At 43.6% G+C, this 12,760-nt stretch overlaps 1 protein-coding gene across 2 annotated transcripts in view; it reads left to right on the top strand.

Moving 5' to 3' along the window:
* The window catches only part of col5a1 (procollagen, type V, alpha 1), a 72,120-nt gene that overhangs the window by 27,586 nt on the left and 31,774 nt on the right, over nucleotides 1–12,760 (top strand). For both annotated transcript variants that reach the window (XM_070851121.1, XM_070851120.1), the window contains exons 5-12: nucleotides 5,944–6,075; nucleotides 6,869–6,976; nucleotides 7,090–7,492; nucleotides 8,136–8,647; nucleotides 8,762–8,818; nucleotides 10,360–10,401; nucleotides 11,010–11,072; nucleotides 11,179–11,253. In XM_070851121.1, coding sequence (XP_070707222.1) covers nucleotides 5,944–6,075; nucleotides 6,869–6,976; nucleotides 7,090–7,492; nucleotides 8,136–8,647; nucleotides 8,762–8,818; nucleotides 10,360–10,401; nucleotides 11,010–11,072; nucleotides 11,179–11,253 — 1,392 coding nt within the window. The remainder of the gene's footprint in view (nucleotides 1–5,943; nucleotides 6,076–6,868; nucleotides 6,977–7,089; nucleotides 7,493–8,135; nucleotides 8,648–8,761; nucleotides 8,819–10,359; nucleotides 10,402–11,009; nucleotides 11,073–11,178; nucleotides 11,254–12,760) is intronic.

The raw sequence follows: 12,760 nt of genomic DNA, 5'->3' as shown, positions 1-12,760 counted from the left end.
AATACATGGAAATTTGATGCCCTGCTTGGGTCTTTATGACTGATCCGTTGCAGGAATATCAGGGGGTATTTAGGCCCTGATTCCCACAAAACACTAAAATGTATCTTGGTACAGTAGATCTGATCTCAAGTGGAGAGTTCTGAAAAGTGTTGTAAGTGGTCTTTTAAATGGAGCTGCAAATTGTTGAGGATGCATTGATATTACATCACTAAAGCCCCATTCAGAAATCAAATCGGGTCAGTGGGGAAGAAATGCACTTGAGATTGATTTGAGAAAGAGGCACTCTGACTCCATGTGCGAACTGCATTTGGTCCCAGCTGGATTTAGACAGACAGTAATCCAGATAAATCTTTTTTGAAGTGTTACTCATCATCATTGAAAATGGATTATCACAGATTTGAGTAGAGGACTTTCCACTGTGTATTTCACTGTTAACTTTAATGTCACTTTTGAACGGTGTATTGTGGTGTAGTGTTGCTTTTCCAAAGCATACAATATTAAATCCTAATGTACATCTTTCCTGTACACTCTTGTGGATTGCTATAGTCACATCTGTCCAAGGTATATGTCATGCTTCACTGTCAGAGCACACTACTGCTATACAATTCAGGCTGAGGAATGGGACGTAGACTTCAGTAGCCCCAGGGAAGATAGAATTTCCACCATGGATAATTAAGAGAATTTCCCTAACTCATGTCAGATGTTTGTCTTTCACCTCTTTATTCCCTCTGTTATTCCTTTACTGTGTCAGCAAGCCCTGAAGTGTGCCCTCAGCACTTTTTTTATGTAGATTTCAGCAAATGGCCAAGCCAAACACTCAGATGCTACGTCTGTTAGATGAGGCGAGCCGCTCTGGTTTCCACTCCCCCAAATGAACGGGAAATGGGAATATGGCTGCCCATAGTCCTTAGAGATGTGGAATTAAAATCTTACACAGAAGGCTGGGAAGCTGAGGGTTAAAACGATGGAGGGGCCTAGATGGGGTCCAAAAACAGGACAACGGCAGAGAGGTGAGGGAATGGTTAAGGTGCTGTGTAGTGGATAAGTGGGGTGGCAGACGGGCCTGTTGCTCTTGGCAGCTGCTCTGAGCATTAGGATTGAGCTACAGTCTGGAGGGGAAAGTGTATGTGGGTGAAAATGCGCTTGCTGTCTGGTAAAGTGGTGTCGGCGTGGAATTTCTCTGTTGGCATACATATATGTGTTTATAAACATGCATGTATATGCTATGTAGACCATGTGTATGTAGTTTGTCTGTGTGTCCACGTGTGTGTGTCCATGCTGATTTATGGCCTCTAAGCGGTTAGCTGACCTCTGCAATGTGTTGTTTGGTTTTCGTGGTCAGGTTGGAGTATGCCCAGGCGCTGGGACTGTGAGTGTGCCGGTGTGGGCTGGCAGTGGGACCAAGGCCTGGATCAGAGCTCGGGGGTGACTGTGTAAATATGTTGTGAAAGTAGCTCGCCTTAAAATACAGCCAGAGCTTCGGACCTCCCAGAGTCTTATCCTGCTCCGTGGGGCCCTCCTACCCATTTTCCTTTGCTGACATATGACCAGTAAAACGATGAGAAACCAGACTTGAGTTTTTCTACTTTAATCTGCTGCCTTAGTGTTGTGTGCAACACAAAAGGTAAACAGATCCATTATCAGGCATCCCTAGAAATAATGAGCTTCAGTTTGTGCTGTTTATTTCATGCTATTTTGCTCTAAGCCAAGAAAATACAAATTCATCCCACCTAAACTGATCAGCAGGGGGTTTCCTGACATCACCTTAGTCTAATCAAAATAAGACTTTGTAGGGCTCCCTTCACCTCATGCCTCAAGTATGTGTGTGTTTAAGAAAGAGAAAGAGAGGATATATGAACACAGTTACATTTCAGCCACTCGTGTAGCAATAATTTACCCTACTCATTAGCTGTCCGTTGGGTTGCACCAATATTGCTTTCCATCCCATGCATCATATACTTTTATTCAGAAGAGGGAACACGATGAACTTGGTCCACTCTGCTCGATTGTGGGTCAGGTTCAGATGGAGACAAATGTTTGGCTCCTTGCTCACTAGAGCACTCTCCTGCCCCCACCTGGATGCAACCAGAACATCCAGCAGGGATTCATGTGTGGGGGCAAAACAGGGTGAGGTTCAGTAATGAACGCCAAAAAGTTGATTGTTGAAGTTGACATTTTAGTAAATGAAATACAGAGAGAATAGATGAATCTGAACGTTTTTACGTGGCATTGCATCAGTCTAGATTTGTTCTGCTTAAGCCCAGTAATCAAGAGTTTCTTTAACACGAAGTATGTGTGACTGTACACGACCGGTGCTCACAGCCACAGGCAATGGCTTTTCCACCAGAGCTCAACATGAGGAGAGCATCGGTCAGGAGGAGAGTCATATTTCAGCTTAGTCCAGGGAGATGCTGACAGCAGCAGCCCTGCTATTGTCTGAAAATTCTGCCTTAAGCACCACTCTGATGTGCCACGTGATGCTCCATGGTGAAAAATGTCACCGTCCTCTCTCAAATACGAAGGATGATTGCATGTCTTTTATGGTTTCCCCAGGGGTTTGGGTGTGATTGCATAATTCCAGGGTTTTTTCGCTTTAGTGTGCTCTGTTTTTGTGTGGAATTGGTGGTGCTTGTGTGTCTGTGTTTGCAAGAGTTACTGTTTTTTAATCATTTTATATATATATGGAACATTTTAGTCTGCTTTTTTGTCATGCATCAGCCTCTGTTGACTTTTGAGGTGAGGAATAAGCTATAATTTCCTGTTCTTTTTAAGTGTTTGGTTAGCCTATCAGATTTATTGAATTCAGAATCCCTGACTCTGCACATACAGTAGTTGCAGTGCAGCTTCCTGTCATCAAAAAATAGAGAGATAGCGCCTGTATACAGTAATGGAGAAAATATCTCATGCTTAAATGTGCTGCTGGACTGAGTTGACCATTCAGCGCCAGAATAGCAAATGAGAAATTTTGCATTAGCATACAGCTGGAGTACAGTATAGGAATATTTACTGCTTTCCTACATCTGTAAAACAGCAGCTTATGTAACGTTTGGCACCAGAATCTGTCAAGCGACGTGTGGTGAAAAGAGCAGCTCTGGCTCAAAGAAAGGAAATCAGAACCAGCTTTAGTGGTTGTCACGGTGGATCAAGACTTTGACAATAGTGTTACTGTGAAGGTGTACAGCTTTCACTGGATCTGGTGCACTGTATGCCTTTTATATCAATGCAGAAATAATTTATGTGCAAAGATAGAGGTTGAAAGCAAACAGGCATGCATCTATTTGTGATGTGTTGTGATGATAGAGACCTTTTGGTTATAGACGCAGTCCCATCATAGTTTATTATTATTATTATTTTTATTATTATTATATATGATCATGTCATGTCATGAGTGAAAAATTGAATGTCCACAGATTTTACATATCAGTCAATTTGCTTGTCACAGAGAGCACTACAAAGGCTTTACAAAAAAAATGTCTTCTGTAGCTCTGGAGAAGTCTAAGTCAAAGAAAATGAAGCCTGATGAAGTCATAATGATGTCATCTTGGGCTCCGCTTAGAGTCTACAATTCTATATCACAAAGTTTGACAAACTGGTGTAAAGGTTGATACAAATCAGCATTCACCAGACAGGTCTAATGCAGAGAAGCCATGATGTTGCATTATGGGAAAGTGCTTTTGGAGCTTCACCCATGCCAAGGCCTAAAAGTGAGATGTAACTGTAGTTTTAAGTTGCAAAACTGCCCCTTTAAGTGAAAAATCTTTCTAACTCTTCTTAGTCTATCCATCTGCTTTTGGTTTACTGCAGTGTCTGGCTTGACTTTTTATGGCCCAGAACTTTTAGCAGAATAAAACTTCAGATGGCTGGAACTGTGTGTGCTGAATGGTGCAACGCGACTGTGCATAGCTCAACTCAGGTCCACATTCCCTACTCAGCCACTTCTCACCCTTTTTTTTTCCCATCTCGTATGCCTTTGGCTGTAGAGTTAGTACAAGCAAATGCTCCCATCAGCTTTTCCAGCCTCAATAAGATCCTTACAACAGCACACTTTTCTTTCGAGGCTTGCACACGGCTCTTTCTTTCTCTGCGCACATGTCACACATCATTAAACACATTCTGCCATGTTGCTCTCTGTGTTGCGAGGATGTTCTCATCGTTGCTTAGGTGTATGATTAATTATCTCATCTTGGTACAATTAGGATCACACCACTTGTAGACAGGATCTACCCTGACATTCCTTTGGCTGCTGTGGGAGATAGAGGTAAAGAGTGTGGGGTTAAAGAAAAAGGAAAGCAGGAGAAAGGCATGTGAATAGGAAAGCAGTTGCAGTCCTCCAGATGGCAGGGCTGTTTTGTTGTACAGAGGGCTTATTCCTTATTGAATGTGACCTCATTTCAAATACTGAATTCCCATCATCCCCCTTCAGTGCAGCTGCGACACACGGTCTTGCCAGGATAAAGGAGAGACAGACTGTCAAACTGATACCAAGTCAAGGCTCCTTACAGATCCCGACTTCAGACAAATGGCTCAGAGGTAGCCATTAGAAAGTTTCCTGGGAGCTCCAAGTGCATTGCTGGGAGATATGTGTAATGGCTACTCCACTCCTCCCGTCTTAGAGGAAGTACTAGGATTTGTTTTCTTGTATCCACCATAAACCCCTTTGCTATCATAAGCCAAGGACGGAGCAGGAAACATCATCTTGTGGGGTGTTTTGCAAGGGTTATTAAAGGATTCGAGACAGGGAGTTCTGTGTGGTATGTTCGAGTGTAGCAGTGGAACTGATGCTTCTCAGTGAACTGTCACTGGTTAGACCACAAATGAAATCCATTTATGTTTGTCAGAAAAGAGAGCTATCCATGGAGAATTTAAGCTGGAAAGCCATGTTGAAGGATTTCAGATTTTTGGCAATGGAAGTAATTAAAAACACTGCATCTTCTGTGATGGTTCATTCCCATAGTTGCGTCGCTTCATGATTCTCATACTCCACGAAAATGTATTTGTTTCAGCTAAATTGACGTTGCATTAAATTGATTTGGAATGACATCACTGGATTTGGAAGCATGATTAGGACATGTTTGGACAGATATAATACAGCCTTTTGGTGCTGTATGCATTCTGTTCAAAAACATGTGGCAAACACACACACCCAGCTCCCTATGCAGCCCGGGGATCCTTCTGAGCCTTTTCTTTTCCCCTCTTGTTCTCGCTTGCTGTCTCCTCTGTTCCTTTTTTGAGTTTTCTCTTTCTGTAAATCTCTCACCTCTGCTACTGTTCCACCCCTTTTACCTCTACTGTATATGCACACACGCTCCTTTAAGTCAAATGGCTCGGGTCAGCTATCGGGAACTGCAGGTCTGCTCTTGTTCTCCATGTCACACATGCTAAGTTGATCCATTTGTCTTACACAATCAGCTCAAAGGCAAAATCACTCATGCCCCATTCAGATCAAGAGCAGGGGCTTATGCTGTTAAAATCTTTCATCTGGTTAAAGACGCACTGTGTGTGTGTGTGTGTGTGTGTGTGTGTGTGTGTGTGTGAGTGAGAGAGCCTGTGGTTGTGTGTGTTTGTTTGTGTCATCGTCCGCAGCTACATGAAGTCAGTTGTTCCATGTTCTCTTGTAACTCCACTCTGTTTGCTGTGAGCTTTTTGTCTCACACACTGCTGCTCGACACTGATGCAAAACGACAATCTTGGAGCCCGGACAAAGTTCTTCATCATTTAGTCACCCTGAGATTCCCCTAGCTTGACCTAGTTTCAGGACCGCCTGTTCTGCATGTGGTAATGCTGCACACAGATGTTCGTCTTTTGTTTATATGCTTTCATTTTTCTCCACAGGTCACAGAGTGTGAGACCGCCGTCTCTGTCACTATTGATTGTTTGCTTGTTTATTTACATACCTGTCTTGTTCAGTGGATCTCATGGCTTCCTGTTTCTTGTGGTTTCCAGGGAGACATCCAGCAGCTAATGATTGTAGCAGACCATCGTGCTGCCTATGACTACTGTGAGCACTACAGCCCTGATTGTGAAGTGCCAGTGCCCGACCAGCCTCAGAACCAGGAACCCAACACAGATGAATATGTGAGTAATGAGACCTTCCGTCTCTTCAGCTTTAGGTTTTTATTATTCTAATATGTTCCTCACAGCTCACAGTGCAGCTTTGTAAACTCAAGGCCATTACATTGCCCATTACTAGAGACAAGAGAACCACCAAGTGTTCTCATGGATGACCTTACTCAAGGAAGTTCATTTCCGTTAATCCATAATTGTCTCTAATACTCAAATCAGATCGCAGTTGGATCCTGTGCTGAAAAGAGCCTCTTGGCTTATGCAAGAGAACTGCACTCTGCCAGAGGAAAGTGCTGACTGGGAAGAATGGGGTTATCAGGCTATGCAGTTAGTTAATAATGTTCAGGAATGATGTGGTGCCTGCCTAAGCCTGCATCCCCGCACCGAGCCGCTTTCCGCTTTGAATACCAATACACTGCGAGCATGCTTAGTAAAAGGTGTGTCGGAGAAGTGTTAAAAGACAGACACAAAGCCCCTCTTCTTGCCCTTTTCCTTAACCCCGCGGCCTGTCAGTATGCCTGCAGGGTGCACAAAAACTTAACCTGTTTTGTTTCTGAAGACGGGTGACAGATTCATTAAGAAAGCAGTGGAAAAGTAATTTGTCATCCAGTCGTAACAAGCTGCAACAGGGAGATGCAGCGTGAGGTTTCCGCACGTAAAAGGCATACCTGTGTGCTTCTGATCGATGGCCAGTCTGTCGATCACAGATCAGCCAGACCCAGCAGCAACGGAGCAGAGGATCATATTTAAAACAGTTGACAGTTGTTCTTTCCCTCTGTTTCAATGTCACATTTTTCTCCTTCAGAACACAGAGGAGGACAACTACTATTATGAATACCCTTTCTATGAGGACATGGGTGCCAAGCCTTATGACTCAACAAGTGAAACTGAGAAAACCACAAAAGAAGTCAAGGTTGTCTAATAATACTACAATGTTTGGCCACAGATGGATTATTGATGTAAATACAATCATGTTGTTCAAGATCTACCAAAGTAACCATTAACAATATCCCCTATGACCTACAGGGAGATGGAGACACTGTGGTGACCACGGTGGAGGAGGTTTCGAGGGGCAGTTCTGATGCCACCGGCAGCTCAACCAGCAGCTCATCCAGCAGCTCCTCAGCAAGCTCTTCAGGAACTGCCACTGCCACTGGAGGAGACGCCTACGGAGAGGAGACCAGCCCTTACGACAACTACGACGGCTACGGTAACTACGAGACCTACTACGACGAGGCAACAGCCTCACCTGACGGGGACATCTCTCGACGTGTCACTATCACCAGCAGCAGCATCGGCACCGGGGGTGAGCTGGATCTGGGAGCAGGGGGAAAAATTGATTTGGGTGCTGGGACCGGAACCGAAAGGAGTGTCATCGCTGGTGGAGGAGGAACATCAATAATCATCTCCAGCAATAAGACATCAGTAGGTTGACATTAATTGCTCTGACATCCTCACTTAATTGCCGTTGGTGTGACCTGTAGGTGTAATAGATTTATTGACAAGCTGTTAAAAACATTTTGAATCCAATTTTTTACTTTGTCACACACCGTGCGAGGCTTGCCTGCCCTCGCGTGTGGGATACATCAGCAGGGGCTTCCTCATGTTGTAATCCACCAATCCACATGGGGGCAGCAAAGCCAAATTAGATATTTTTTAAAATGCTACCATGAAGGTGTAAATACTTTTATAGAAATTTCCAACATTGCATCTTTGGGGAAAAAAAAAAAAAAAATTGACAGAAAGAAATCTCCAACTTCTTTTAGTATCGATTTATAAGTTAAGTAGTTCAGTTCAAATTCCATCATTTAAACTCAACATCTTTGGTTTTTCGCCATCGCACTTGGATGGTAACTAACTTTTTCATTGTGAAACAAGGATAATTTTAACACTTAAACAGTTCTTGTTTTTGAGGAATGCAAGGAGCACCCCTTGGTTTGCCCTTTGTGTTGTTGTGCATGTTCTAACATTTTAACAACCCTTTGAATGATTAATTCTCATCTTACCATCTAACAAGTAATGCTAACTATAACCACATACATTCATAATTGTATTTGTGTTTCTATAGGTAGGAGGTTCCTATGATTATGGCGATGGATATGATTATGGTGTGGACAGCCATTACACCACTGGTGGAGGTGGCGGCAGCAGCAGTACAGTTCACATCGGTGGAGGCGGTGATGGCAGCAGTACAGTCCACATTAGTGGTGGTGGTGGTAGCAGCAGCACCACAGATCATGTCAGTGGTGGAGGAGGCAGCAGCAGCAGTTCTACCATCACCATCGGGGGTGGTTCTGCCGGAGGTGGTTCTGTCTCCGTGGGAGGCGGTTCTGCGTCTGTGGGAGGATCTTCCACCACTGGAGGTGGATCGGCCAGCGCTGGCACCGGAGCAGGGGGGTCCATCGCCACGGGAACGGGCCTGGGCGTGGAAGGCGAGGGTGACTACACGGATCTTGATGGGTTCAAGGAGGAGCACATCACCGATTATGACGATTTAGACGTTTATGACACCTACGGAAACCTGGACTATCGCGACAAGGAGGGCAAAGTGCTGCCTGCTGCGACCGATGAATATTATGAACAGGTGAAAAATAATGGAAGGACATACATGGCAAAGACATGATCTTGAGGAGGATAGCATGATGAGGGTGATGGAGAAGAGGGGGGCTGATTATTTGTTTCTGTGTTTGGTGTGTAGGTCGACGGTGCTCGTGGCGAAAAGGGACAGAAGGGAGAGCCTGCTGTTATTGAGCCTGTGAGTATCACTATTTGAACAACATACTTGAGCAACAGATGTAAGCGGCATGTGCTTGTGTGCACATAGGTGTATGCGAGGGTGTTTATATTTGCGAGTACATATGAATGATCCACATGTAAACACAATCTACCCCTCCCCTCTGAATGAGAATCCCGAGGCCAAACACGCTCATTTGGGCTTACCATTCCTCTCTCATAGTATCCCTGGACTGGACTACAGCATAAACATTTGGAGAACAGCCATGCAGGGATTGTCAATAATCTCTAAACACAGTGTGGGTAGTGTGTAAACATGGGGGAGATGGAGGCAGGGAAGGAATACAAGGAGAACAAAAGGGAGTAAGGCAGACTTTTCCTGCCTCTCTGCCAAAAACCTAAACTTTTTAAAAATATAAACAGGTTGAATACCTCCAACCCTAATTCAGACACTCATATACACTATACAGGTAACATGAAACAACTCCTTTTGCATGTTTGCAGACACAGAAAGAATTTATCTGTCTAATTCAGTTACAGCTGTTTTGTTTCAAACAAATGTCACTGAACTCCACTAAGTATACATGCCTCTGTGACTGAGTGTCTTCATGTTTATATGTGAGCGGAGAAAGGGGTGTTTCCTAAATGACCGTTTGCATGTGTGTGTGCACGCATGATCGAGAACCAGTTTGAGTACGCCAGTGTCTCTCGTAAACACGCAGAAAGATGAGACAGACATTATCACACTCGAACATGCACACTCTTTTCCCCAAGGTTTAGCCCCATTCACACCACACAAACTGCAGGCAAAACAAAGGCATAACCTGGGGAGTGTCAAAGATCAATTGCAGTAATTTTATGGTGGAAATGCTCAGTGGGTACAGCTCGGGGGCTGATGTAAGAAATGCTGAGATCACATAATTCAGATTCAGTTTGGATAATGTCTGCGTTTCTGTCCTCATATCAAACCAGGATGCCAGAACGTTACCAAAAGAGCAAACTAACAAAGCAATATCTCTGTAGCCGCAGAGCTGCAACAATGCATCTGTAGGTGGCATGCTCGTGAGTCCACACCGAGCTGAGATAGCTTGCTGTTTCTGCCTGTGCAGTGTGTGTTAGAAACATTCTTGGATGAGTATGATTCCAAAAGATGCCATCGTTGCATATATTTCAAAGCACAGACACATGCATAAACTGGTTGTATGCTGCATGCATGATCAGAGATCAGGTGTGAACAAGTGAATGATCACTTCAGTTTGATTAGTATTTCCTTCAGCTTGTCCAGATAGATGAGATCACCTGAGGGCGGCTTTGCCTCGGTGTCTCTGCAGGCGTTCACCTTCCTGTTCTCAATGGATTCATTGCGTGAATAACTGAAATGACAGGCAGGAATGTACATTAATTCAACAAAGACTTAGAGATGGAAAGCTGATATGCTTAACTCTGTGTTAACAGATGTCGAATATGCTTGTGAGTGTATGTACATGTACATGTGAATGAGGCTATGAGATAGTTGTGGGGACTCTTGTGGTATCTGATGATTTCTGTGCTTGTGTGTTACAGGGAATGTTAGTGGAGGGTCCTCCTGGGCCTGAAGGGCCAATGGTAAGTCAATCTGTCTCAATTTGTGTCACTCTGGGTCTCTCCCTCTTAACTTCCTATTTTGTTTTTGCTCTTTTTCTTGTCCTTTCTTTCTCTCTGCGCCTCTCGATCATTATTCTTTGTAATCTCTGTTGATAAATAAAATCTGATAACGGTTTATGTCACCCATTCTGCTTGTCTGTTTATACTATGTCCTCTGGATAGGAAAATGCTGTAGGAAAATGTTTTAGTGCTTTGCTGTGAAAATCCCTGGCTGCCTATCGCAAAGGGAGTGGCCAAAACAGTTCCCCTCAGGAGATATGGACTTACCCAGATGTTGAAGAACTTAATTATTTATATAGGAAGGTTTTTCAGGGACAGTTGCTCTTGACACCCTGCAGATGGAGTCCCACAGAGGCCAGCCATTCAAGCGTTGAGCTATAGACAAATAAAGAGCGCCTCACAAAGGATTTACAACTCAACAAGCTGTCCCATATTGCCTCATGCATTCCTTCCTCCCATATGTGACCACTTTCGCGAGATAAAGGCGAGAACTTAAGTGGAGCAAATAGTCTTTGTGTTGCATTATGTATGTACAAGATGTGTAAAATGAGATCTTTTGCTGAAAACAGGGTCTCCCTGGACCTCCAGGCTCTTCTGGCCCACCAGGCAGTGCTGGCGATTCTGGAGAGAGGGTAAATATGGGTTTTTAGATGTCACACTCACAAGCTTTAAAAATACAGAAATTATCCACATTTCTGCCTGCATTTGTTCACTCATGGTTGTCTGTTTCTGTTTAAGGGTCCTCCTGGTCGTCCTGGTCTCCCTGGTGCTGATGGTCTGCCAGGACCCCCTGGAACTGTCCTGATGCTGCCTGTAAGTAAATTACAGTTGTTAAAAAAAGAGTTAAAAATGGCAAAATTGGAAATGCCATCTGGTTTCATGTTAATCCCACGCAAAAACATTTTTCATGTGGCTTTATATTCGTGTTTAGCTTTGTTTAAAGCAGAATATGATGCATCTGTTTGACTTTCTGTTTTATCAATAACTCAAACATGGTTTCCACAGTGTCATGACAGGGGGTTTCTTTTGAAACCATTTTTAATCGACCTGTCTTTCACATTACAATATTTTGCAATATAAATCTGTGCTTTAGCAGCCCCTTGTGGTATGTTTAGTCAATGATGCTCCCTCTTTTGTTACCTGGGGTGCTCACTCTCACTTGTTTTGACCCCTGAACTCAAATCTACATTATATTACTTTCTCTTCCCACATAGCTCTTTCACATTCTTTCGTCAAAATCTAAGCTAAGCCATCTAGCTTTAGACAGAAGTCAGATCTCTCTGTAGCTTCAGCTGCATCCAATGATTCGATTGCGACAGTTACGCAGCCATGCTAATGGCTTCCTGCGCTGTCTACCTTTTTTACTTTCTTTTCCTTGTACTTGGAAGATGTCTGAAACCGCTGCTGTTAGATCTGATTAGTTGTACAGATGTGAAGTTGTGGTTTCAGGGGTCCACAGAGCTGTCTGGGTGAGCCATGTGGCAAGCTCTGTCTGGACAGGAACTTCAGTCGATCTGGTGTATCGACTGGCAGAAAGTATGACTTGAAATCTGATCCTTAAGCTCCAGGCCTAATGAGAAACATGCATTGTTGTTTCACCCTTCTTTCACCAGTGGAAATTATGGAATCAATATGACAGGGTTAATTTGCTTCTTAACTCTATGTTTTTGTCTAAATGGCCCACTTAAATTCATTCACTAGAGATGCATCTTCCTTTTATCCTCTGTGGGTTAATGTTGAGTGAAAAAAGAATCCAACTCCACTGTTTTTCTCTTCCTATGGTCTTGCTAGTCCACAGTTTACTGTAGCAGAACATTTTGTTCAAGGCATGATGTTGCAGAGGAATGTCAGTAAAGAAATGAATATTGGAGAAGGAATGACAAAAGGCACATAAAAGATGAAGAGAGAAAGAATCAAAGACAGACCCGAAGGCTCACAGATTGGCAGGCAGAAAAAAAGAAATAGCTGCATATATTTGATTGTTACTGAGATAGCAGAGGGAAGGGCCAATATTCAATCAAACTTAGCAGAAATGTAGACAGAAGAAGAAATTGCAGCATTTGCACAATCGTTGTGTTGGGATACATTTGGTTTATGGCAGGTGAGCTGCAGTAGATTTTACTCAGCCCTGAATCAACTGTTTGTGTTTTGCTTCTTGGTAACACAGCATCTGTGACTGTGCGATGGTGAAATCCTGCACAGTATTTCACTGGGTTGCTGCACATCTGTAAACCAGCCGACAGTCTGCCTCACAAGGACTGTGCAATATAACCCGACCCAGGATGCCTGGCCCGAACAAACCCTTGGTGCACCACAAGGG

Source organism: Pempheris klunzingeri, chromosome 19, assembly GCF_042242105.1.
Source record: "Pempheris klunzingeri isolate RE-2024b chromosome 19, fPemKlu1.hap1, whole genome shotgun sequence".
Classification (NCBI taxonomy): Eukaryota; Metazoa; Chordata; class Actinopteri; order Acropomatiformes; family Pempheridae; genus Pempheris; species Pempheris klunzingeri.
The sequence above is the reverse complement of the archived record's forward strand: the minus strand, read 5'-3'. Positions and strand labels throughout refer to the sequence as shown.